The sequence below is a fragment of the Passer domesticus genome, chromosome 13, assembly GCF_036417665.1.
Source record: "Passer domesticus isolate bPasDom1 chromosome 13, bPasDom1.hap1, whole genome shotgun sequence".
In the NCBI taxonomy this organism is placed as follows: Eukaryota; Metazoa; Chordata; class Aves; order Passeriformes; family Passeridae; genus Passer; species Passer domesticus.
In genome coordinates, this window is record NC_087486.1 from 7,762,344 (window position 1) to 7,788,902 (window position 26,559).

A 26,559-nucleotide genomic window follows, 5' to 3' on the forward strand; every position below is an offset into this window, starting at 1 on the left:
GGCAAAATCCCTGTCCTAATTCAGCTCTCAACTTCATATTTGCATTGTACATGCACATTAAAAGGGCGAAAAAACCTGGCTGAAAACAAAGAAAAGAAGGATGCAGCCCTGAAAATGAAAGAAGCGGCTGTCTGCTGTCTGGTCAAACAGGAGAAGGATTTGCAACCTGCAGAGGAAACAAAGCCAAGCTCCATCCATCACTACCTGCTGTGGGTGTGATGGAAACAGCAGTTCTGGGGCTAAACTGAACAACCTTGACTGCCTGTGGCTATTTCCTCTACAATCAAGAGAAACCTTTTCCCTCCAGAGGAAGCACCTCTGGGTCCTGTTCTGGGGTATGATCCTGAAGATGTGCCAGCACTTTGTTACTGTGGAACACAAATTCCCCAGGAAGCCTCTACTGCAGAATTTCAAACCAGAAAAACCTGGCAGCATTTCAGTGCAGGGAGCTGCAGGACAGGGAAGGCTCTGCTCAAGTCCCTTCTTAAACAACAGAGCACATAATGTTGCTCTTGGAGTTCCCAGAAATTGGGAGTTTGGAGTATTTAATTGACTTGGTTTGTGGGATTCATTTGCTTTTTATTTCTTCTTGGTTTACATGGTTTTAACTGTAAACTAACTCTGTGCTCTCCTCTTGTTGTCTTATTTTTCTTCACCTTTTCATTCTCTTTTGTTAAATTATCTCTTCTCAGGCACATCCCATGCAGGGCAGGGTAGTGGATAAAAATCATTATTATTTTGATATCTGCATATGCCACTGTGGGATCAATTAAAGTTGCAAACTATTCCACAGTTCAACATTTTTAAGATGTTGAAAAAACAGCAATTGTGCAGCAGAGAGCCATAAAAAAATATTTCAAAGAGGAAGAAGATGGCTTACAGCCGAGTCTGTTCAGCTTACAATGAAGATCAAGAAGCAACCAGATTCCTTTACAGGGAGGAGATACTTTGTATTAACAAGTTTTAAAACTGCACAAAGATATACAAATACTCATCCAATGGGTAGAAGTTGAAGCCACACAAACTCAAAGAAGTAAGCTGTGGGTTTTTATTGGTAAAACTGGTTAATCCTAACCAGATCAGTGATAAATTGCTATCACCCTTATGCCCTTTTCATTTAACAGATCATGTCTGGAGGAAATACTTTGCTCAATGCAAGTTGCTGGGTTCTGAGTAGGAGTTTTAGGTGAAATCGGGAGCCCGACTGTAATATCAAACACAGCATTATGGCTCTTTGTGGCCTTGATCTTAGAGAATACAGAAGGGAGGCAGTTCTGGTGCACTGAGTAGATCCAAAACCTTGTTAAGATTCTTGCTTCACTGCCACTCTCACTGCAGCTACTGCCAGAGAGGGACTGAGAGAGGGATGGTGCACCCTGCCCTGTCCAAGCTGACCTAGTGCTGGAGGTCTTGCTCCAGTTGTGAACAACAGTGTGAATGTGCTTTGTGCTCCACACAGGTAGGGTGATGCCTGGTGTCTGTGAGTTCTCAGCTGTCCTTGAGTTTAGCTGAGGAGTCAGGGTGAGCCTGTGCTCTGTGCTGGTCAATGCTGGAATGGCCACCAAGCTCAGGAGAGGTGACACAGCCTCGGGGCTGTGGGCAGTGCCTTTGTACCTGGTTGGCTGCTCAGGGCCTACACCTACACTGGCTTTGTGGCTGTACTTGGCATCTCTAGCAGTTACTCACCGTTTCCTTGGTCACCATACAGATTAAATCCATGTTAAATTCAGATCAACTAACAAATCAAGAAACAACAATTATGTAACTCAAAACAGCAATGAAAATGCATTTTATTTACTTCCATTTCATGTTCTCGGCTATCACTTTTGGTGGAGGGGTTTTTAAAGGCATAAGGAGCAGCTAACAAGCTTCCACTGGCCTTTAGTGCTTTTGAAAAACCCCTTTAATATCCCAAATTAAAGCTAAAAAATTTTCTGTGAAAGGTTGAATGCAAATCTCTCATTGATGTCACCAGGAAGATCTGTAATTGTTCCCTTAATGTACAGTTGCTCTTCCCATCTCCCCCAGTCATCTCCAAACTAAAAGCAGTTCACTATTCCAAACCACACTGTGGGCTTCTACACTCAAATTCCTGCACATGTCGTGTTCATGGAACTTCTTTCAATATCAATGAGAGTTCAGTCCCCAGAATGACTGCAGAAAGCACAAGAATCTGGAAGTGTCCACAAACAATCTACAATGCAGATAGAAAAGTCTTGTTTTACATACGCTGGCAAAAACTAAACAGCTTTCTATCTAGCTCCTACTTGAAGAAGTTTGATATCACTGAAGCTACAAGACAAGCTAACCTCCAAAGCTTATGAAATTATATTAAAATTTATATTTTCTCTGAGGAAATACCCCGAAGTCCTATTATCTTCAGGTAAACAAGTCAGTATTCCGTCTTCAACTTGTGGAATATCCAGTGCTTGTAGGCATCAACTGTGACCACTGCCAGGCCTGCAAAACATTGATACAGAATACCAGAATAGTGCTTTACCCTCTCACCATGCTGCAAGGCCACCGTCCCCCTCCCAGCACAGAGCCTCTGCTGCCACAGCACCCAAGCCATTTGTTGGTAGTGGAGGAAGGCTGGAATTACCACTCTAGCACAGCTGTACCCACCCCCACCAGTGCTGCAGCTCAGCCACCAAAGCTTTTTGTGATCCTCTTTGGAAGTTCCCAGGCAAAGGCCCTTGGTTGTGCATGCACAAAGATCATCTCTGCACGTGCAGCCAGTCAGGAATGTTCAGGACTTTGGGCTCACTGCTCAAGGGCAGTGGCTTCTCTGGACTCCTGCTGCTGCCACTCCCATCAGGAATGCTGGCAGGTACAGATCCTGCTGGACACTGCTGCCACTTTGGCTATGAGGAACTCTCATGAGGAACCAGCAGCTCTCCTGGATCTCTCCCCAATTCTTTGGGGTGGTACATCCACTCCAGCAAGCCCTCATCATGGAAGGAGCAGAGCCCTGTGGGAGCAGGGAGTGGATCCCCAGCAGGGCTCTCACTGGCACCTGAAGTCCTGCCTGGTCCTCAGCTGGGATCGGTGCATTTGGCCTCTGGATTCTGAACAGTGTCCCTGCTTCCCTGCCCACGGCACAGAGATGGACCTCAGTGACCTTTAAAGACTGTTCCAAGCCCAGCCATTCTGTGATTATCATTCAGATCAACAGACTTCATTCGAGAAACTGTTGGGTTTTGTACTGATTACACAGAGTCCAAGAAAAAATCTCTTTAGATTTCCATGTGCCTTACACACAAACACATTTAGAAGAGCAGTTGTTAAATACAAAGCAGTCATGATCTTACTGCTGTGAGTTGAAAAGATGTGCTTTGCTCTGCAAATTCATGCCAGATCAGTTGATTATTTTCTCCTTCCATATGAAAATGTTTATGTGGGTCTTTCTGAATACTTTGTGAATAGCTCACAAAGACGAATTTTACTTCTAGATGGTACTGGCAGTCTTGCTCAAAAGTCTGTCATGATCTCAGCCTTTGACAAAGCTTAGGGAGTTTTTCCCCCAGGAAATCTCTCTTCTTTTGTTTTCCCCTCCGGATTGAAAGAATCTGAGACTGCTTTACAGCAATTCCAAAAAGCAGCTGAATGTTACCACTATATGTCAGCAGCAATGAATATGATTGACAGAGAGGCTGCCAATGCTTATGAAATGTGGGTCAGGCTGAGACTGAGCCACTGATTTTTCTTGATCACTAAAATATTTGGTGTAACGTCATAGATTGAGCAATAGACATTCTGGGTAACAGACTGAAGTTACTGATATTGGGGGAACCTGAAACTCAAGACAAATATATTTTTGTTTTTTAATTGACAAAACAAAATTCCTTCCTCTAATTTAACTGCCTGTGAAAGCATGGTGCTTTCCATGAGGTTTAGGCAACCATGTCTGCTGCTGCCCAGGAGCAGAGGACACACAGCTTTCTGTAAGGCTTGTTCCATTTCAAACTGTAGCTAATGACCTCCTTTCCAGCCACCACCACCATCCTCTCTCTTAACACACTGTAGCCCAATGGGTTTTGGAGTCAAAGCTCCCAAACTGAATCGTAAGGGCACAAGAACTCTCTTGAGACCCCTGCAAGGTTTTTGAGCCCCAAAGCTCTGCAGGCAGGGCTGCCTTGCTGTGACACACAGCGAGTGCATTCCGTGGCTGAGGCTGGAGCTCTGCTGGCTGTGCCTGTGTCAGCGCTGCTGCTGCACCCACCCAACCCTGAGCATGGGAGAGCTCCCTAGAGCTTCCAGGGAGGATGGATTTCAGAAAGAAGGGAATAAGGCAAAAAAACCCATGTGTGTAACTCCACAGCTTGGGGAACCCTGCCAGAGCATGAACCCAATAATTTGGCCTGTTCTCATGGGGACAAATGAGATTAATTAAGAGTTTTGCAGTTCAGTCACAGCTTGGCCAGTGAGTTCGGAAATATTTCTTTGGATTACAAAACAGGTGGCAGAGAAATCCTCATCTGACCCCAAACTGGAACTGTTCCCAAGTGTCAATTCATCAACATTTTAGTTTTAAAATATCATAATCAAGATATTGCCACATGCTTTGTTTTATTCCCATGGGGAGTCACCTCTTCTGTATGCACTGTTTCTGACACTTCCTGTATATATAATGGTGATGAATTTATTTCTGTATGGATTTTTCTCCTGTGTATTTAAAAATAAGAATGTTTCTTTTATTGCTAATGACTTTTTGATATGTTTTCTTTTTAGGAAACCAATAGATAAAACATTTAGATAAGCTTTTGTCTTTTATAATTTCATACATTTAGCATTTGAAATCCTTAAGCAAACCAGCAAAACATGTGGGAGGTTTCAGCAGTTTAAGATATCCCATGCAATGATGCAAAGCAATCCATGGAAAATGACACCTGTGGTTTTAGGATTGTTACAGTAACCACTACCCTGGGTAAAGTTCTGGTTTTGCACTCAGCCAAATATAGTAGGTCTTGGGCAAGAATTCAAGAACTCACATTGTAATGAACAGCTGATTAAAATAAGTAATAAAAAATAATTAAACTATTAAGATGCCATAAAGTTTCCAGCTTTCTCATAATGGTAAATAACTCCCCTGGACTGTCAATGTAATATGTGCATTGTAAAGGTGAATGCTGGTTCAATGCTGCCCTCTGGAGGAGACTTTTTTTTTAATAGAAGCAAATTTTATGCAAATTTTGTGCTGTGACAGTGTCTCTTAATTTAGTCAGCACACATGACTTTTTTGTAACTCCACAGTTCGAATACATACTTGTAAAACCAGGAGTGCATGATTAGAAATTTTCCAAATCTGGTATTTCTTTCTTGGGAAATACAATTGTATTCTTATGCTTTTTCAGTCCCACTGTTACCCAGATAATTTACAGCATTACACACATAAAATTTACCTATAGTAGATTTCCTGACACATTTCTATTTTTAAAATTTTGTGCATGGAACCTCTGAATTATTTTCTTTGTAAGCAACATATTTCTCTCTAAGATATGCAAAATATTAATAACTACAAATGATTAAGATATAAAAATTTAAATGTCACCAAACCACTGATCCTGGACAAGTAGTGTAGGTATGTGGCTGAATTCAGATCAATGAGTTTGGTTCCAATGCGCTCTAGCAGAGGAAGGAGTGTCCAGAGGTGTAAAGAACCTCAGTATTGCTTTGTTTAATTTGAAATTCCTTCTTTTTACCTGTTCAGGACAGGCTGACATGCTGAGCAGCACAGCCAGCCTTGCAGAGGTTTAACCAGGAGATTTTCAAGTGAGAAGTTACCTACATGGATAATTTCAAAAGGCCTGTGACACTCTGACTTGCCAAGGCAATCACTGAACACACTGAACCTGGCACCTTTACAGGCCAGCCTTTATGTAAGCATATCTCTTGACCCTTAGCAATAGTTGGTTGGTTGGTTTGTTTTTAACAAAAAGGAAGGGGCAGAGAGAAACTGGTCACTCTAGTTAGTCCAGTCTCAGTGTCACTTACTGGAGTCACCTGCCTTTTAACCATGTCCCTGGCACTGCACTGCACCTGACCACAACTAGTTCAGTTTGAAATACTCCAGAGCTCCACTTGGGGGATCTATTACAGACTGAAGCAAACCAGTGAGTAACAAAAAAATTCCTAAACTTTCCCTTGTGATAATTTATACTTGTAAGCTAAAAATTGCTTTTAGTACTTTCACATCCCCAGGTGAACTAGTGCAACTTTGCCATGTTCTTGTGTCCCATTAGGTGGCACAACACCAGGGATGTGTGACTTTGTAAAGTAAGTGCAGAAAATCTGTCCCTTAGATATGAAAGGAGAAAGAACTTAATAGATTATATTATTGTATACTTTTGTAGAGAGCCTGGGGGAAACCACAGGAAGGCTGGGAAATATGAGTTTTCCATGCATAAGGAGAAGAATTATTGACAAGAGAGTGGAGTAAGAAATACATTAGTAACATTTGTGGTTTTCCTATGACTTAGGACAAACAATTAAATCCTGTTTTGTTAAGTTCTGCTAGAAGTTGACTTCAAGTGTGGTTTCATGGAACAGTCAGCTCACTTCTGTGTCAGCTCACTTGTGTGGTCTCTTACATGACTTAGATATTTATGAACAGAAACTTAAAAAGGAGGTGACCCAAGTATCTGTAAATGACACTGGTCCCATCTGCTGCTTTTTATTATACTGTTAAACACTCTATTTAAAAAGTTCATTTTGCAGGAATTTATTAAGTGTAGGTGAGTGCTTGTCAAACTTGTATTTCTGCAATTACATTAAAAAATTAGAGTCTGGTTTTGCAAAGCAAAAGCACCCATGATATGCACTGAACTTGTAAATTTAGCAGGAAGGTCCTAAGCTGCCATCAGTGCAAATGAGAGCTGGAGCCTGTTGTGTTTGCTGGTTTGATTCATAGACTGCAGTTTTATAAACAATTTCATAACAGCTTTTTGAGTTTCAGTTTGGGTTTCTTTTTCTGCTATCTTAAAAACAATCAGAAATACTGAATATCAACAATGTTCAGCACAAATGCCACAGTCAAAACTGAAAGCCCACTGCTTTGCTGCATTACATGACTTTGGACATAGAAATGATACAAAACTGGTGTGTACACAAGCATTTGAGAAACTGTACCTGCTGGTATCTCAAATCTGTATACAGTTTATAAAAATACATCCAGTATGTGCCTTATCTGTCCATATTTGTTTTGAAATTATGTCAATAGAGCTTAATCCTCTACCACGTTATGCAAGTGTCCCTTATTTAGGTGAGTGGTTGCATCACTCCAGGGAGGCTGTTCAGAGGAGAAAGGGCTGTTTGTGTGTTTGCAGCTTGCCAAAAATGAGTCTTGAATGTATTTACATGGTATTTTATACAAAACTGGCTAAATCTCTGTATATGACCTTTGAAAAGAAATATATAGATATTAAAATTACAGAAAATGTACTTAACATCTCCATTTGCAAACTTTTTGTGACTTTTGATCATGTATGTGCCACGAAAAGTATTCTATTTACTCTTCTTTGGGGAACAGCTACTTTAAAAATGAAGGCATTAATAACAGTATTTCTTATCCATTGTTTTAACATGTTAAAATGGTATTAATTAGTACTACATCATGTATTTCTAGTTTAAAGCTGTAATGGACAATACATTACCTTGAGACCTGGAAGAATTTTTTTCTTGTGCTTTTTTTAATAAAAGCAAAGACTAGATTTAAAAAATGGTCTCTCTGTACAGATTACTTTTACAATTGTGTGAATATGTATAATGAACTCTGCATTTGTAACCTAAACTTTCCAAATTGTAAATGTTCAGGTTGTTATTATAAATAGCTAGTAAATATCTTAACCAGACAAGAGTTCAAATAAAGATTAACAGCCATTATTAACTTTTTCTCCACTGTCTCTTGTTATTAAAAACCTGACCTCTATGAAGCAATGGAGTTAGACTAAGTTAAATCTAATTTTAACATAGCAATGTGGTTTTGCATTCTCCATATTGCACAAAATTTAAACTGCTCCTGTGTTCATCAAGTAATTGCAGCTAGAGATAATTATTGGTGGCTATATCTAGCAAGCAAAGTCTGCCAAGTGTAGTTCTAAAGTTACCTGTTCTGTTTTTCTAGAGTTTTTAAAAGCTGTTTGTCAGTTTAAACCAAAAGAATGTCAACGTATTTGGAAGGAAAAAAAATGTATCATTTTCTAGAATCAAGTTGGAAAAGTTGATGAACTTGGTTATGGGATACAACACCTGCAGGAGCAGAACTCAATCCATTGCAGAACCTCCTTTCTGGTTCTTTATCCTATTTTCCTTTAGGTAATTCCAGTCAAACAGGAATGGAAGAAATATCATTCTAATCTGATGGACAGCATTTCCTCTTTTAATCCTAACTATTACCTGCTTTAGGATTGGCTCTGAAGGAGTCAGTCGGGTGTCTGCCAATCTGCCACCAACCAAACACAGGGCTGGGTTTACTTCTGCTTTAACAATGTGGAAGAATTATTTCTGTTCTACCACCTTGGCTACCCACGCAAATTATTTTCAACTGTAAAAGAAACTTCCTCGATGTGTATTTCAATCACAGAGCCCTATAGCTGTACTGATGGTCCTGAAGAGCCCGCTCCTCCTGCGAGGTGAGCGGGGCTGGATGAGCAGTGCAAAGCCCTGGGGTGTGCGGTTTGAGGGTGAGCTGCCGGCAGCCCTGCATGGCCCCGGGGGCCGCAGCCTGTCCCCGTGTGTCCCCACTGCTGCCCGGTCCCTCCGGTCCCCGGCTGAGCCCCTGCCCCGCTGCCGGCGCACGCAGGACCCGCTCGGAGCTGCGGGTGCGAACCGGGCAGCGCTCGGCGCTCCGGCCGGGCCGCGCCCGCGTCCCTGCGCCGCCGCTGCCGCCCTTCCCTTCCCTTCCCTTCCCTTCCCTTCCCTTCCCTTCCCTTCCCTTCCCTTCCCTTCCCTTCCCTTCCCTTCCCTTCCCTTCCCTTCCCTTCCCTTCCCCTCCCTCCGGCCCGGCCCCCGCGGGAGGCGGCCGCTCCTTCCCTCCCTCCCTCCTTCCCTTCCTTCCCCTGGCTCCGCGGGCGGCTCGGCGGCCATGCGGGCGGCACGGCCGCGCTCCCGGCAGCAGACCCTGGCCCTGCGAAGGCAGCTCGTCGGGTGAGTGCAGCGGGCGCGGGGCCGGGGCCGGGGCCGGGGCCGGGAGCGGGGCCGGGAGCGGGGCCGAGCCGCGGGCCCCGCCCGGCGGCAGCGCCATCGCGCCCGGGCTGGAAGCGGCGGCAGCGCCCGCCCGCACAGCCCGGTGTAATTAACAGGAATTAGCCTTTCTTAAGGAGGGGATTACGAAACTGCACTGTAAAACCCGTATGATACCGAGTGCGCCTGTTAGAGGCTAAACTGCTTAGAAAGCGTTTTCTGCGAGCCCGGCGGAGGCGCGGCTGGGGCTGGAGGCCGTGCTGGGGCAGGCGAGGTTCTGGCTCGCCTACTCTTACAGCCCGTCTTTCAGGAAACTAATTATGCCAAAACCGGGATGGAATTAACAACAAACGCCTGCTCTCTTTGACAAAATGAGGGACAAGACTCTGTTCTAAACTTCCCATTAAAGGTGGTGTTTCAACAAGCCTCAAGAAATTCTTAATTCTTTAAACCATCACCAAGTATGGCAACACAACTTTTATTTAACTAAGGGACTACTTTCATATCATATACATTCAAATCCAAGGGTACTTTTATGTGCTGTATAAATACAAGAGTTGGGCTGAAAGTAAATGCTGAAATTAGGATTATGCCAGTTACATGCACCCAAAAAATACTACACTGGGTATCAGATCTTTTTCTAACTGATTTGCCTTTCCACTGGCAACAAAGACCCAGCCTCTAAAAGCACTTTTTTAGCATCTTTTAAAGTTAGGAGAAGCTTACAAAAAACCCCAACTGTTTTGCCAGCTCACAGAAAGTATCAAGATAGCTCTTGGGTGGGATAATGAAGCACTTTCTTACTTCACCATTGTCCTTTGTCATCCATTTGACAATGGCTTTGTATTTATCATCAGATTATTTCTGTATAAGCCATCTTTTACTAAATAAAGTATGGAAGTTTGGCATTGCCCTTCAGTCTCAAATCTCTGCGAGTCCTACTTAGGAAGATGTGTTTCCATTTTACTTGTTTGGAAATGAACTTAAAAAGTGAAACTGAACAAATGTACTTAAGTAAACCCAGCCTAATAAAATCACTGTGTTCTAGCTGTGGTTAGTGAAGCTGTAACAGTCACCTGCAGCAAACTGGAAAATCAGGACCTTGGCAGGAATAGCAAGAACGCAGTAAGAATAATAAAAAGAACGTAATACAACGTAAGAGACACAAAAGGACAGACTGCACAGACAGTAAGGAATTGCAGTTAAGACAGGATGGAACTACAGAGGTGAGTCCTACTGCTCTGTCTAGACCCTAGAGTAGGATTTTCAGGTTTGGAGTGTGCTTTTTTCCTGTTAATCTAAGAAAATTTGAGTACAAGGCTTTTGGTTTAGGGGCCAAAAGTAGGCTGACTGTGCCAGCAAACAGGAGAAATGCCTTTTACCAGTAGGATAAACTAAACTCACCAAGATTTATTTTGCTTTCTGATGCCTGTCATAGCTCTTCTTGCAAGCTGTTTTTTCCTAATGACCCGGTGAAGATTACCAAGGCAAAAGGCCAGTATATGTATGATGAGAATGGGAGACAGTACCTTGACTGCATCAACAACGTGGCTCACGGTAAGCTAAAGTCATGGCACTGGATGTTATTTGATGCTGTGTTTTTTTAAGCAGAACAAAGAACAGTCAGTACTTTTACTGCAGTTGCACTGTGCTGGGGGATGGGGTGTTTAACTGGAAAAGTGGAAGGAAACTTCCCTGAGCGTGTAGTTTGGGGAATTAATGTTTTTGAATTTGGCTGTGTGAATGTGCTTTCCAGACTTGCTTCCTGTCCTGTCTTCCTAGAAATGTGTCTAAAACATACAGATTTTTTTCCATGGAAACTCAAGTAAAGCACCTCACTGTAAAATGAACAAGTGACATTTTGTTATTGTAAAAGTTACTGTTAAGTGCACAGTCACAGAACCACTGTTCAGTGTGGTGCCTTACTTTTGTATAACTAAGTGACTGCTGCTTTCTTAAGTTAGAGAGATTTGAAGTCTCTCTAACCTAACCCCTAACCAGGGCTAGTAATTCTTTGATAGTAAAGCTTACCTGCACCTTCCCAAACTCCTGAACTGTGTAAATGCCTAAATCCAGGCATCAAATCAGACACAATTTTTTTACGATGTAAATTTCCAGTACTAACTACAAACCTTAAATACAGTGGGAGGCAAGTTCCAACTTTCTGAGGAGCACAAAAATGTTTTTACAAGACGTACCATTATTAAGGCCATACTGGTAAGATCTCTGTACTATTAGAGAAATCTAAGTGTTAAGCTGGCATGTGAATGAACACCATGGGTAATATGAAGAACTCTCAAACCACTCTCCACATTCTCTTGCAGTTGGACACTGTCACCCTGATATAGTAAAGGCAGCCCATGAACAGAATCAATTGTTAAATACAAATTCTCGTTACCTTCATGACAACTTGGTTGATTATGCAGAGAGACTTTCAAAAACACTACCTGAGAAATTATGCATCTTCTATTTTTTGAATTCTGGGTAAGTTGGGTTCATTAGAATTGATACAGGGGCTTTACTAGGTATATACAGACAAGCAGACCATTTCTTATCAATAACCAATTTCTGGTGTGGATGACTAGATAATGACAAAAACATAGGTTTGGTTGTGCAAGCTTTCTACCTGGAAACTAAACTTGTGCTTTATTTAAGAAGGGTTTTATTCTATTTGTAAGACCTTGGACCTCGAAACAGTAATATAAGTATTTGCTGTGTTAGTTTCTTGTCTGATTTGTCTTCTGACTTGACAGTTATTCTCAAAATTAAATGTACCAATGCATTGCTTCTGCTGGGGAGGGGGGGGGACATATCCTTAAGCAAACTTCATCTGGAAGAAAAAAAAAAGCCAAATTTTTTCTCAGAAAGTAGTTCCTGTACTCAGTAGTTCCTGTACTCTCAGCTTTTTAAGATGGATTCTATTCTGGTGAAGAGTCCTGCCTAGCGAGTGCTGATTACTAAGAATGTGTGCATAACATGCATCAAGTTCTGTTTTCTGCAGACACAAAGAGCAGTGCAGGGGAGGTTAGATTTCAAAATTCAAGGTATCCACAATGAATTTTTCCATTGTAGATCTGAAGCCAACGACCTTGCCCTGAGGTTGGCACGGCAGTACACAAAACACGAGGATGTTATCGTTTTAGACCAGTGAGTACATTGGCAATCTGGGGCTACAAGGCTCCCTTTTGGCCCATGGTCAGAGCATTTCTGAAATCCTCCTGTAGTAGAAAGGCTGTAACCAGGAAGCTGAGGGAAGTAATTTTTCCCTCTGTTGAGTATTTGCCAGCCCAGCCCTGAGAGCTGTGGTTGGGCTCTTTGGGCTCTCCAGTACTTGACAGCTGTTGACACACTGGAAGGAGGCCAGCAGTGGCCTGCCACCATGGGAAAGGAGCCACAGCAGGGAGAGGTGCTGGGTTTGTTCAGCTGCAAGAGACAGCCAGATAGATCTCACTGCAACTACAGCTGTGTCATGGGAAGGAGCAAAAAGATGGGAGCCAGGTGTGAAGATGTATGGTGACAGGAAAAAATACCTCAAATATAAGTTCAGACCTGAGGAATTTTGATGAGACATAGGAAAAAGAAGTCTTTTGCCATGAAGGGAGTCAAATATTATAAGAGGATGCCTACAGTCACTGGAAACTCCATTGTTGGAGGATGTTCAGAAATAGGCCCTTCCCGTGGTTTGCAATCTTGTGCTACTGCTCAGGTGTTCCCTGGTGTGATTCCAGTCACTGGTACAGGCAAACCAGAGCTAAGTCCTGTCCCTCTGCATCCTTTATACAAAAAAAAAATTTTAATAACTCCAAGTAGTACTAAGCTTATTGATAAAAAAGAAACTGCAGAGCTGTTCTGAGCTTAAGTTACTGCATTTCCTACCAGGTGATAGCAGCTGGCTACTTTTTACTGTTTGGAATGCTAATACTAAAGAACTCTTGATACTGAGAAAATTACTGTTTAGTTGTGCCAATTGTTTTTAAGTGCTTACCATGGACATCTGACATCTTTGATTGACATAAGCCCATATAAATTCAGAAATCTAGAAGGACAAAAGGAATGGGTCCACGTGGTATGTACTGCAGCCTATTCCTATCAATTACTTGTCAATTGAGTGGAGTTGTTTGTATGATATATTGAATGTAGGATGTTATTCCTTTGCATAGGCTCCTGTTCCAGACACATACAGAGGACTTTATAGAGAAGACCATGAAGATTCAGTAACAGCCTATGCTGATGAAGTAAAAAATATTATTGAGCATGCACATATGAGAGGCAGAAAGGTAAGTCATGATTTCCTGAACTGTTTGTTTTGTCTTAGAAATGAAGTGCAATTCAGAGTTACTAAACTAAGTGGTATGGACTCGTCAAAAAGTAAAGATCACATTAATAATCAAAAACCATCTAAGGACAAAGCTTGCTCCACAACTGTCTGTATTGTGTTCAAACATTATATGCTGTGTTTTAGATTGCTGCATTTTTTGTTGAATCTCTACCAAGTGTTGGTGGTCAAATCATTCCCCCAGCAGGATATTTTCAGAAGGTTGCAGAGTAAGTGGTCATTCATTATCTTTTTTAACTTATCATATTTGGTAAATAGACAATTCTTTGCCTGCTGTGACATAGAACTTGATAGGAAGGAAATCACCCAAGCCTTCATGTTAGAATGTGAACTTTGTATATGGCAAAGATCTGCTTATAAACACACAGTATGCAATATAGACTTGTATACATTTGTTTCCTCAAAGTTTGCAAAGTAACACTTTCTGCATGTTCCTAAACAGTAAATGCTATGTTCTCTTTCCTTTTAAGAGACAATCAATTCTGTTATGTTACAGGCATGTGCACAAGGCAGGAGGTGTATTTATTGCTGATGAAATTCAAGTTGGCTTTGGCAGGGTTGGCAAGCACTTCTGGGCATTCCAGCTTCAGGGAGAAGATTTTATACCTGATATTGTCACTATGGGGAAGCCAATAGGGAACGGGCACCCACTTGCTTGTGTAGCAACAACAAAAGAAATTGCAGAAGCGTTTGCGGCCACAGGAGTAGAGTATTTTAATACAGTAAGTAAACAGCTGCCCACTTCTGTAAAGGAGCCTAAGGATTAAAATTAGATACTCATGCTATGTTTTTATTAGCATTTACCACATAGTAACTAAAGAGGAACTGTGTCACTGTACTATTTGTGTGTTTCTTGTCTGTGACTCTATGTACTGGCTCCATCTGATAAAAGTAATATGCTCCTTGTATAACTGAGGCTACACTTTCAGTGACATGATTTCATCTTTCTTCCCTTTCCATGGCTCTGTGTGTTCCTTTCCTGAGCTCAGTTTGGTGGGAACCCTGTTTCATGTGCCATTGGATTAGCTGTGTTAGATGTAATTGAGAAGGAACAGCTTCAGGCTCATGCCACAGAGGTAGGCAACTTCTTGATGAAGACACTCAAAGAGCAGCAAATCAAGCATCCCATCATTGGTGATGTCAGGTATCTGTGCCTTATTTACATTTTTAACTGCTTTCTCTTTGGTTCAGTCAGTCCAACATATGTTGTTTAGAGAAATTAATAAAATTATGCGTTTTCAGCAGAAATAAAGAGCCTCCTGTACAATTAAGTAAAACAAACCTGAGCTTATCAGAAGTCTCATATACTTTGCCACTCTGGGCCACTATTTTTTATCAGTTTATTAGCTGCTAAAACTGTTGAACTGCTACTGTTCAAACTGCTGTTTGAACTCAAAGTTCAAGTGCACAGGGTACAGAAGTGATGAGCTAGATGGAAAACATGCTTAATATCCTGTCCTGCTGTGCCACTGTGAGCAGACAGAAGTCTATTGCCACATTTCTTCAGAACAGCAAAACTTTTTTCTAACAGTAGCCAAACATCAGGTAATTCTCATGCAGTAATGGTCTAGTCTTCCCTCATTTTTTTAGTTCACTTGTAGTTCCTTCCTCTGACACTGACTCTGGCAGACTGAGTGGTTTTATTTCTTTTACAGAGGTTGTGGCTTATTCATTGGAGTGGACTTAGTCAAGGATCAAGCAGAAAGGACTCCAGCCACAGCAGAAGCAGAGCATCTAGTAACAAGGTACAGGAGTTGGTAAAACACAAGGCCAAAACTGAAACCAGTTGGTGTAGAAAGGCACTGTGTGACAGCCTGCAGGCTGGTGGTGGAAGTTTTCCTGAGCTACATGCAAAGGTAAATGTAATTCTTTGTTATTGCTCTTTCCAGACTTAAGGAAAAATACATTCTACTGAGTACAGATGGGCCAGGAAGAAATGTGCTGAAATTCAAGCCCCCAATGTGTTTCAATATGGAGGATGCAAAATTTGTTGTGGAGACAATTGATAAAATACTAACAGGTAAAAAGTGATCAAAACCTTCCTGAAGACAATGCTGAGCTACTGAGCCTGATTTTCAGAAATGCTAAATTGGAGCCAAGATGGTAAATGCTGAGCACGTAGCCTCCCCTTCTCAGTTATATGTGCTGGAGTTCTCCAACAAAACTACTAACTCTACAGATGCATGTGCATTTTAAAATAGCTTTGCTCTGGCTGAGGTTTGAGTGTTTAGCTTATCCCAACATGCACAATTTGTGAAATATGTGCACATGTTCCTGAAAGCCATAATCTATGCACTTTTGCCACTTAGCTTTTTTATACAAGTTTTTCACATTTAGCATTAAGAAAGTTAGTGTAAAAAAATGTCACAAAGTCATGATTTTTCAAATTGTTTCTTATTCTCTCTCCAGATATGGAAAAAGAATGTCTGAACCAACAGAAAACACCTGTTTGTTCCACCTGAGCAGGTATTTACCTATATAATATCAGCACTATTTAAAAGCCAAGTTTCTAAACATAACTTCACAAGCACTGTCAGAATAAAGCTTCCTCAGCGATGCTTTTACTCAAAGTTTGCAGGAATTTCTGGGAATCTCCAAGCATGGACCACACTTGTGTACATCCAGCATTCACAACTGCCTTCCAATAGTCTGAGCCAGCAACCCTGTGGGCATCACTTGTTGTAAGCAAGGGCCAACATGTCCCAGACATGACTGTCTCTAGAGCATGCAAATGACTGCACAGCCACACAAACTTTCTGCTTGCTGCTCAGTGCCTTCAGGCTCCAGCTGCATAACCACTTCTCAGCAGATCTCCCCTTAAGTGTCATTTCAGGTTCACAGCTGCTTCTCATCCTTCAGGATCCATTTACCCCTAGACTCAAAAGTTTGTGGGTATCAGAATAAGATTGGTCTTTTTAAATCTTCAAAGCCTTGTTGTGTCTTCATCTGTTGAGGTCCCTCAGTAGGTTGCCAAGAGAACATCTAGCTGCAACTCAGTTTGCTGCTCACCCATGAGCACAGTGTACTCTTACAGTTAACACCTTGGTGACAACACCCTTTGGTACACTTAGCACTTCTTCAAACTACTCTGACTAAAAGACAACCACATGTTTGGTAGAACTCTGGACAGCTGGGCAGGAATGCACCTGACATGGTCATTATGAGCAGTGTAACCATCAGTGGCCTCAGCCACCATGAGATTCACAGTGCTATGGCCCTGAGCTAAGGAGAAATATGGTTTTAGTTCAGTGTATATTAGTATAGCAGGCACAAGAAAAATGTGTTAATATTTTATTTAGCAAGTTAATGGAAAGACATACAGCTGTTTATACTACTTATTCTTAGGAACAGAAAGATTACTTAACAGTGCCAGTGTAAATTAGAGGCCTAAGGACTTAATGTACTTATCTGTGATCTAAACTAAGCAAGAAAAATGCCTTTATTTTCTACAGGAAACCAAGAATGCAAAAAGCCTCTTACTAAGTACAGTACTAGTAAGACACTTACATATAATGTAAGCGAAAATGAGGCAATGAAATAATTTCTTTTAATGATACTTTTACAAAAAAAAAACATAACATTATTATCTTTCCATAGGTTTCAAACAATGTTCAAGATCTACTACTAAGAAACATTATTCTACTATAATAATGCACATTTAATCTTCATCCTAGTATATCTTAGACCAGATAAGTTACCTTTTTCTGTTTTCATTTATCTTGTTTTTAGTAAAAGCTCTAGGAGAAATAAATTTTACAAGAGCTTATCTCAACTCTGGCAGTGTGGAATTGGTTTTTATTTAAAACTGCATATCTAAAACTGATTATAAAGGAGGATTTTTCTAATGGCCACTACAAAACGCATTTTCTAAATTGATGTACTTTCAGGTTATGACTTTTTCAAATCAGGATGAGCCAATGGGTGTTCTGATATTTTCAAGTCTTCAGCTACCTATGCAAACACCATTCCAGGTGCCAGTACTCCCAGTCCCAGCCAGGACTCTGATGAGTTTCAGCAGTGTCAGAACAAGGTCCCTAAGTAGCACTATATTCAACACACACTCTCAAGCCACCAGGTTAAGTCAAAAACTTCAGTTCCAAATTCCTAACATCAAACACATGAGGGACAGACAGCTGAGGGCTGTGGCTCCCAAACCACTTCTTACAAACACAGTCTGTCCTCGAGAAATATCCAAGTGGGATTAGTAAATTAAGAGCAGTTTACAGCCATAAGCAACAACCTTGTGTACAAGCCTTTACTTTCACCAGGCAGTTCTTTGTATCACAAACTTTTCATGCAAAGAAGAAAAGGAAAAGCCAGCTCTGCATTTAAGTACCAGTATCCTCAGTTCCTGCCTAAGGCCACATCACCTGTTAAGGAAGCATCACCTGAGCACCTACTTACAAAAACCACCACAAGAACACCAGCTGACAAACCCTTGCTAGGACACCACTGGCCAGAAGGACTGCAGCACAATGCTCCTGCTATCATGCCATTTTCCCACTGGAGGGCCAAGTGCTTGCTAGAAAAATATTCTGCTACCCCTTATTTCACAGAAAAAATAAAGTACGTGATAAAGTATTTAAATTTTAAATCTTGAGACAGTAATACTTCTAAATACTGTACTCATTTGCTTCAGTGATCTGCTGTTTTTTTATTTGCAAGTGATTTGGGCTGGAGGTTACATGGTCCAGCTGTAAAGTTGTCAACTACAAGATTTAAAATCTGATTTTTTTTTTCAATACTCAAGACTTCCACCTAATACCAGAAGAGCCTTACAGACTTCTAACTTACAAGCAAGTCTTTCTTTTCAAAGACAACCAGCAGGGTGCAGCAGATTATAGTCCATGCAGAAATAGCTGCATCCCTTGTTAAAAAAACTGGAAAGGTCACTAGTAACATGCATTTGTTTCTTGTCTTAGTTACTTGGTTGATTCCACTTCCAGGTGTTACTTGTTCAAAAAGAATTTGTTACAAGAAAAAAATACCACCAGATTTTAGCTTTAAAAGGAGATTAATATCAAACTGATCACTGCAACAAAGATTAGAAGTTTACTTTGTGGAGTAGAGCTTGCTACTTATATTCTGCAACAAGACAGGCAAATCACATGACAGTTATTGCCTTAAAATAGCAGTAAAGTAACAGTAAAGTAAAAAAAAAAAAAAAAAGGTATTTCTAGCTGGTCACTCATCTCTAGAGAAAGAGATGTTTTTTCCACCCACACTGGAAGTTCTTTTAGCCTTTTCTATTATACAAAAGGCTGCAAAAACTCAAGACTTTGCATTGGTAATGTAATGTCTGTCCAACCTGCCTTTCAAGGCAGGTATACACAGCCCACTAACAACTTGCAGACAAGTCTCAAGACAGAATCATGAAATATGGAGGAAGTGCAGCCAGCTCCTTGCACACCTCTTGGCTCCCTCCTGCAATGCTGTCCAGACTCCCAAGCCCTACCTGAACCCTACAGCTCTGGCTCCTCCTAGCAGGGCCCAAAGCAGACACCACTGCAGTTACTTGGAGTCTCTGTGCTTGCCTAGAGCAGAGCCACAGCCTCACCAGCACAGCCCCACCACAGCTGGGGCTTCTCACCTGAGCTCTCCTCCACAACCTCCAGGCAGAAGTGACAGCAGGTTTTAGCTGCCACTTAACTGCAAGTGAGCACAACTACCAACACAGCCTTCTAGTTTTAAGATTAAAAACATTAAAGCACAACTCTTACTCTATCAAGGTACTGCCATGAACTAAGTTCTGGGAACAGGATACTGGTGTTTTACTAACACATGAGCTGAAGAATGGCACAAGACACTAGATTACGCCTTTTTTATTTCAAAAGCTAGGATAGCTTCAATATCCATGTCATGGTGAATCAGAACACATGTAAAATACCTTACAATACATTAGATTCCAAAAAGGTACCAAAAAGTACAGTAAAATTAACACTTCCATTACAGGAAATGTATGACACAAAAACAATACAAAATAAAAAGGTGGAAAGTGACACTGGTTCCCTAAGATGCATCTCATTCTGTACAACTGGAGTAATGCAGAGTCCACAGTTAACTCCAAGAGGCAGTCCCTAGATGCAGAGCTGCAGCTTTAAGCAGACCCTCAAAATCAGTTTCAGTTTAACCTATTAATAAAATCATTAATTAATATCTTCAGCAATGCTGAAAATTACACACCACACTGTCTAGACAACTAGTTATTGGTATTAAACATGTAAAACATTTCCAGGGAGCTCTTCCAAGTAAGATGCACATTTAACAGGCCATAGAAATTTATTGTAAAGTTAAATTTGGTACAGAACTGAAGTATCCATCTACAGCATTGTATACAAAACCTATGCAGTCATTTTCCAAAAGAGACCATGCCACTGCATACCTGAATAAGTTTGATCAATATGGCTTGTAGTTATTCTGATGACCACCACGTCTTGGTGTCTTCCCATAATTTGCACTGCCTTGACCTATGAACAAGAAAACAAATGCATTAAACTGCTAATTAGTTATGCTTGCTTATACCCAATACAGTTCTCTTTACTTACTGTAATCATAGCCTGGTCCATATCCATAATACCCATATCCTGAATAATCATAGCCTCCATAGCCACCATAACCTTGCTGATAGCCGTATCCTTGATTCCCATAACCCTGGTTCCAGTAATTGCCATAACCTTGATTCCAATTTTGACTTTGAGCTATAGAAGGGAAAACCATCCACAAAATCCCATTTTAGTACACACAACTTATTTAGAATGTGTCCATACTAAAGTAGTGTGTGTGGTACTTACCGCCGCCTCTTCCACCTCTGCCTCTTCCTCCATAGCTACCTCTTCCTCCACCACTACTGAACTGTTGCTGCTGGTACACTTCTTTTGGCTGTGCTACCTTAATCTCACACTGCAAATAAAAAACAAGGAAGAGTATGTAAAGTGTCTCAGAGCAGCACTGCCCCACCTTAGCAGCTGGAGAAGCCAGAGGTTCCTCTGGAGGCAAAGGAGGTGTACGTGCTGTGCCCCGTCAGGTGAGCAGCACTAATGCACACCCAGGGACATCGGGTTTATTGTGCCACCTGGGCAAAGGTAAGTCCCTGTCAGCCTTTCCAAGAGGCCACTGCTTTCAGGGCATTTTATCCTGCCAGTTCCCTACCATCCACCTCACCATGGAGAAGTGCTGAGGCCACCCCTCCTGCAGGAGACACAAGGCTGTCCTCTCACCGGGCACAACCTCCAGGACAAGGCTGCTGCTGGCAGACTGCTTCACCTGAGCTGCACTGAATGAACGAGCTTCTGAGAACTGCACCAGAAGCTTTCCTGGCAGCCACTGTACACCCTACACTGTGCATGTGGATGGACTGTACCACACCCCTACCAACACCTGAAATCACCATTTATCAAATACTAACAGGTAAAACCAACCAGAACTGACATTTTTAAGGCAGGTTCCCAGGCTGCAGTTCAAGCTGTCAGCCAATTGCCAGGTTCCTGGATCTATGCACAGTCCAAGATTAAAGCTACTGTGCTGAAAATGAACAACTTCACCTGAGCAGGCCTTTACCACAGGACCTTTAAGGTAATCTGCTTTTTATTATCTATGTTTTTGTGTACAAAAACATAGATAATAAAACAAGTCATGATACAGGAATTTCTCAGCTCTCTTGGCATTTAGGCATCCATCTCTCCTAAAAACAAACTTCACTGCTAACCAGTGCCTTTCCCACTGCATTAGGTTTGTCAAAATTTCTTCTGTATTAAGAGCAGTCCTAAATCACAGGCAATCCAAGTCAGTCTCAGACAGTGTGATCCAGTGTAATAAGGCTCTGAAGTTATGTGGTCAGCACTGGCCTCAAAGCAAGGGAACAGGGACACCTCAAGCCAGTACACATCATTTGCCTCCAGTCTCTCTCCATTTGTTGATCCATGAGCCTCTCTCCTTCAGCTGTTCCCTCAGATGAGCAGTCAGCTGCTCAGAACACCTCACACCAAGCACAAGCTTCCATAAGTGTACATTCACTCCCTGGATCCTTGTAGTAGGTTTACATGTAGTATGTTTACAAGGTTTGGGTAGCAGGGGGGCTGCAGAAAGGGGCTCCAGAGAGAAGAAAGCAGAAGCTGTCCCCCAGCAGACAGAGCCACTTTCAGCCAGATGCTTGCAAAATTGGGCATCTGCAAGGCTTTCCTTTATGCAAGTGCTCTATGCTGAAAATAGGCATCTACCTGCTGGAGCAGCTTACACTGCTACACTGACACATGAGCCAATTTCTCCACATATATTTCATTAATGCAATTAGATACTGAGTATACAAAAAGCCCTAAAATACAGCAATGACAAGAATTGTCAAAGAGCTTTAGTAGTCTCTGTGACAGAACTTAGGGCAAAACTTCAAGCTGTCCTTATTGTAAATTTGGTACTTTGACACAAGAGGTCTACAAAAGCCTTTTCAGGTTATAGATGTAGAGGTATTATCCATGCACAAAGAGTTACAAGTCAGAGTTTCTACCTTGCTTCCACTGACGTTATGGAATTTCTTCTCCAAAACCTTCTTCACTGGATCCTCTTCCTTGAAAGTGATGAACACAAACCCCCTCCTTTTGTTGGTCTTTGGATCCATTGGCAGTTCAATTGCTTCAATCTGAAGATGCAAAATACCATTTTCAGACTCGTGTTTTAGATGAGCAGTTAAATGCACAGAAACTGGGACAGCAAAACTGTAAATTTTCTCTTTATGCATATTATGCAACACTGAAGTTGCAAGCCTTTCTATGCTAACAGTGGCTTTCAGAGCCAAGATTTCTATGTTACAACTCTTCAAACTGGTTTTAAATGCTTTAAGACAAGAGTCTCTAGCAATGGAAGCACCTAGTGCAGTAAGTGCCACCTTTGCTCTCAAGCTGGGAAAGTTCTGGATGTTACAGAAGACTTGATACATCTGAAGTTAACTTACTTTGAAACTTGCAAATTATTAATAAACTAAACAGCAACTGAAGACTATACTTTCAGAGTTTTCTAAGATACCATTACACACCTCTCCAAACTCTCCAAAGTATTCCCTGATTTTCTCTTCTGTAGCTTCTGGGTTTAGCCCACCAACAAATATTTTCTTCACTGGATCCTTTTTCATTGCCATGGCCTTCTTGGGATCAATTAGTCGTCCATCTAGTCTGTGTTCTTTCTGTTCCAGAACCTAAAAGACAGGTTGGTATGATTAACTCAAGCTGAAAAGTTTCCCCTAGAAGTTAAAGATCTAAAATACTAAGCTTAAATTCACCTTTTCAACACTCCCAGGTTCTTTGAAGAGAATAAATCCAAAGCCTCTGGATCTTCCTGTGTTAGGGTCCATCTTTATCGTACAGTCGGTTACCTCACCAAATTTGGTGAAGTAATCTTTCAAGTCTTTTTTGCTTGTATCCCAACTGAGGCCACCAACAAACATCTTCCTGAAATTTCAAGGAGAGAAGAGCTATTCAGCTTCAGGAAGCACTAGAGAAAAGCAGATGCAGTAAGATGCTCAGTGGTACACACCTCAGCAGCATTGTCAGAACAGGACTGTCTGTTCCAGGTGCAACACCTGCATCCTGTCAAAAGCTGCTGATATTACAGGAGTGCACAAGGGTGGGCTTCTTCCCCCTCTTTCTGAGGGAATGCCACAATGCACCCTGCCATTGTTTAGAGGATACAAAAATTAGTAAGAATAGCCTGAAATATTCCTTGTCAGTAACTTAGGTTTTTAACAAAAGTATTCTATGATTTGCCAGAAAGCAGTATTATCAAGTACTGCCAACTCAGTTTTTGCAAAGAACTTAGGATCATTCCTACTGCTCTGAAAGTATTCAGCAAATAATGTATCAAAAGCAAAGTATTTGAGCTCTCTTAGGTTTTGGTTAAACAGCTGTAAAAATTTTAGTCCAGGTATGTGTGACCTCCAATAACAGTCACATACAACAGATGGGACTTTGGACCTGCCTTAACTACTATGTTGTGCACTTCTTCCTGCTTAGTTACTGACTCTAGCTCTGTCTTCCTCAGTACTACAGGAGTCTCTCCATCCCCAGCCTTTAATTCCAAGTAGGCGGATACAGTTCTTCCCTGCCCACTTTCCCATACAAAATACCCTCTGAAGGAGGATATCTAGCTCAAAGAACTAAATTCAAGGCACAATACTGAAGTGAAGCTTACAAACCAAACAGTGATAGCAGGCAATGAGGCATTTTTCAAATGCTTCACTTCAAATGAAAACATTAATAACATGGCTGCATTTTCTATTTTCATAGTTTCCAAGGTAACAAACTAAGCTTTTAAAAGCATTCAAGCCTTTTATCTAACTATAGACTGAAGCAGTTTAAGTTGTCATTACTCTTGTTTGGAGGCAACCTAGATTGGCACTAGAAGGTAGCAGCACTTCAGAAATTAAACTGTGCTAAAATAAAACTGGCTTTTGGTGTTTATGTGTAACTTCGCAATAACTGGCATCTGTTTGTGTACAAGAGGAAATGGGGGAGGGAACCTTAATGGGGTGTTTTCCCTTTTTTCTTAAACTGGGTGAAGCCAAACCCTTTATCTGCTGAAGTGAAGTTTTTTCAGCAGCCCAAGCCGTGCACCCTTGGTGAGTGCAGCAGGAAGCACCGGCTCCAATGCAGCGTGTGCTTCCTGCAGCCATTCAGCAGAGCCTCGGAGGAACGGCCGAGCCAAGTTTATTCACCTTCCAACACTAGGGCAAGGAAAGGGGCTTGGGGAATTCCTTCCCATCCCAACCGCTGACCGTGGCTGCTCTAACCTGTACGGACTGACAGGCTTTCCACAGCACACCCTGCCATCGCTGACCACACTTACAGAGCAATCAAAAGATTGGGAGATGACAGGAATTTGTCTGGAGGCAGCTTTGGCTGCTTTACGGCATTGCCACATGCTAAACTCGCCTCTTACCACAGCACTTTGTGTTACACTTTGCAATTTGCAGTGCTTTGTTTTGTAACTGGAAAAACTGATACCTAATTTAAATAACACAATATTTAAAACTTTTGAACCTTTGAAACTGAGACCAAAAACCCAGTATTTGGCTTTTTCTTTAGAGGTCACAAACTGGAGAACTGCACCCTTAACACGCAGTCATTTTTCCCTCTTGAGCATATTTGTGCAGCTAAACTGAAGCTTATTTTAGCTCATAACGAAACACCGTAAAACCAGCGCCTTGGACAGCACTACATTTTTCACATACATCAATCCCTCTGAATAAGTGCTGTTCTAAGAAGTTTCATTTCACACGATTTAGGGCTGAAGCTTGTCATCTCCTGTTCATGAAAGGAAAATATCATCGTCCTTTTTTCAGCACAAAATACTAGAAACACTAAAGAAAAATTCGTACAGAGCTGAAAGGCCTGGTCTGCAATCCTTCCAGTGTCTGCACAGAGTACATCCGGCCCCAGCTCGTGGGAAGCTTGTGCAAGTGTTACTCGTTCCTTTATGGTCAAAAATCTACTACACTGCCTTCAGCGCTCTGTTTAACCTAGGGGATCTGACCCTCTGGTTCAGAGCTCGGCGGTAACAAAGGGAGTTCCAATTAAATACATGGGGTAGCCTGAATAACAAAGACCCGCTTGAGAAATAGCCAGGCAATGTTCGTGTCAAGTACGTGTGTTTATGAACAGACCAATTACGATAGGAACGAAATTCCTCCTGTATACACAAGGATTCCGCCACCAAAGCACAGCAAAACTACACTGACTCCTCCAGAAATCCCTTGCAAGACTTAAGGAATTTTCTGACAATGCTGCAAAGTAGCACACCAAAATAGCTCTTACCGATTTAAACACACCGCGCTTTATCTCAATCGTGCTGATTTTCCTTTTACTTCCCTTAAAAAATACTAAGGTTACCCCCCGCCGCCTTCCAAGGCCAGGATTATTTTTTATGTGCTTTACAAAAAACATTCACATTTACATCGACGCCAGTGGCGATGGGCCATGCGATCCCCGCAAAGTTTCAGCCAGCCCCCCTCCCCCAACAGAAAGCAACTCCTTCCATGCGCCCCTTTCGCTAAAGAGGGAAAGGATGAAGAAAACGCGGGAGAGGTAAATCCCCTTCCATTTTACAGCGTGAGACGGCAACAGCCCCGCTCGGCGCCCCTCCCCCAGCCGCCACATGGCGCCAACAAAAGGCAGCGCCAGAACAAAGGAAGCGCTGGTGCTGCAGGGCCCCGGCTCGGCGGGGCCGCTCCCGCCGCCCTCCCCGCCGGCCCGAGCGGGCCCGGGGGCGCTGCCGCCGCAGGGCCGCGCCGGGCCCGCCGCTCCGCACATGGCGCCCGCGCTTACCCCGCGTCCTCCTCGTTCTTGCTGGCGTTGATCTGGTCGCCCTCGGCCCCATTCTGGCTGGCGGCCGTGCCCGCTGTTCCCGCCGCTGGGCCGGCTCCCGCCGCCGCCGCCGCTCCCGCTGCTCCTGCCGCTCCCGCCGCCGCAGCGGCCGCGCCGCTCTCGGCCTGCTGCTCCCCGGCGCTCTCGGCCGCTTCGTGCCCGTTCTGGGTGGCGCCGGCCGCCAGCTGCTGCTCCGCTTCCGACATGGTGCCCCGTCCGCAGAGGCAGAGGGACGAGAGACGCCTGCGAGAGACGAGCGCGGGTCAGCGCGGCGGCTCCTCCCCGGCCGGGCCGGTCTGATCCGGTCCGCTCACACCCCTCCCCCTTCCCGCCGCCGCCGCCATCCCGCTCGTACTCACTTTTAAAATCCGCTCCCGATAAAACTCGGGCTGACCGAAGTCTAATTAAAACCGCCCCGCCACTGGTGCTGGAGCCGATCCCGCTCGCCGCGGCTGCTCCGCACCGGCCCCTCCGCCACCGCCGCCTCCCCCTCAGACACGTACTCGGGCCCGCGCCCGCGACGCGTGGCCGCCTTTATACCGCCGGAGCCTGCGCCACACCGCAACAAGGCGCGTCCTGGTTGGGCCTCGCTGCCTGTCACTCAGGGGGTTCTGCGCTCGCTGCTGGCTGCACTGCCGGGGCGGGCGGGGCCGCGCGGGGAGAGGCGGGCGAGGCGGGCCCGGGAGCTGCCGGCGG

General features: G+C 42.9%; 2 protein-coding genes across 13 annotated transcripts; one reads left to right on the forward strand and one right to left on the reverse strand.

Moving 5' to 3' along the window:
• Window positions 1-1,757: 1,757 nt before the first annotated feature.
• On the reverse strand, window positions 1,758-26,382 carry HNRNPAB (heterogeneous nuclear ribonucleoprotein A/B). Of its 5 annotated transcripts, none has more exons than XM_064387765.1 (9): window positions 26,223-26,382; window positions 25,825-26,106; window positions 22,785-22,953; window positions 22,542-22,700; window positions 22,017-22,148; window positions 20,308-20,416; window positions 20,062-20,214; window positions 19,899-19,983; window positions 1,758-2,460 (listed from the first exon to the last, which is right to left on the reverse strand). In XM_064387765.1, exons 2-8 carry the CDS (start codon window positions 26,067-26,069, stop codon window positions 19,913-19,915), a joined length of 1,038 nt encoding a protein of 345 aa, XP_064243835.1. In that variant the 5' UTR covers window positions 26,070-26,106; window positions 26,223-26,382; the 3' UTR covers window positions 1,758-2,460; window positions 19,899-19,912. The 5 variants fall into 5 exon arrangements, with proteins under 5 accessions (XP_064243835.1, XP_064243837.1, XP_064243836.1 ...); XM_064387766.1 differs by lacking the exon at window positions 1,758-2,460 and adding an exon at window positions 19,323-19,647; XM_064387767.1 differs by lacking the exon at window positions 20,062-20,214.
• Window positions 9,012-17,288, forward strand: PHYKPL (5-phosphohydroxy-L-lysine phospho-lyase). Of its 8 annotated transcripts, none has more exons than XM_064387760.1 (13): window positions 9,012-9,144; window positions 10,619-10,737; window positions 11,505-11,664; window positions 12,253-12,327; window positions 13,159-13,246; window positions 13,341-13,457; window positions 13,643-13,725; window positions 14,013-14,238; window positions 14,506-14,660; window positions 15,172-15,261; window positions 15,406-15,536; window positions 15,926-15,982; window positions 16,088-17,288. In XM_064387760.1, exons 1-12 carry the CDS (start codon window positions 9,083-9,085, stop codon window positions 15,976-15,978), a joined length of 1,359 nt encoding a protein of 452 aa, XP_064243830.1. In that variant the 5' UTR covers window positions 9,012-9,082; the 3' UTR covers window positions 15,979-15,982; window positions 16,088-17,288. The 8 variants fall into 8 exon arrangements, 5 of the variants coding, with proteins under 5 accessions (XP_064243830.1, XP_064243831.1, XP_064243828.1 ...); XM_064387761.1 differs by having other exon boundaries at window positions 17,114-17,288; XM_064387763.1 differs by adding an exon at window positions 10,229-10,406 and having other exon boundaries at window positions 9,113-9,144; window positions 15,926-17,288.
• Window positions 26,383-26,559: the final 177 nt, after the last annotated feature.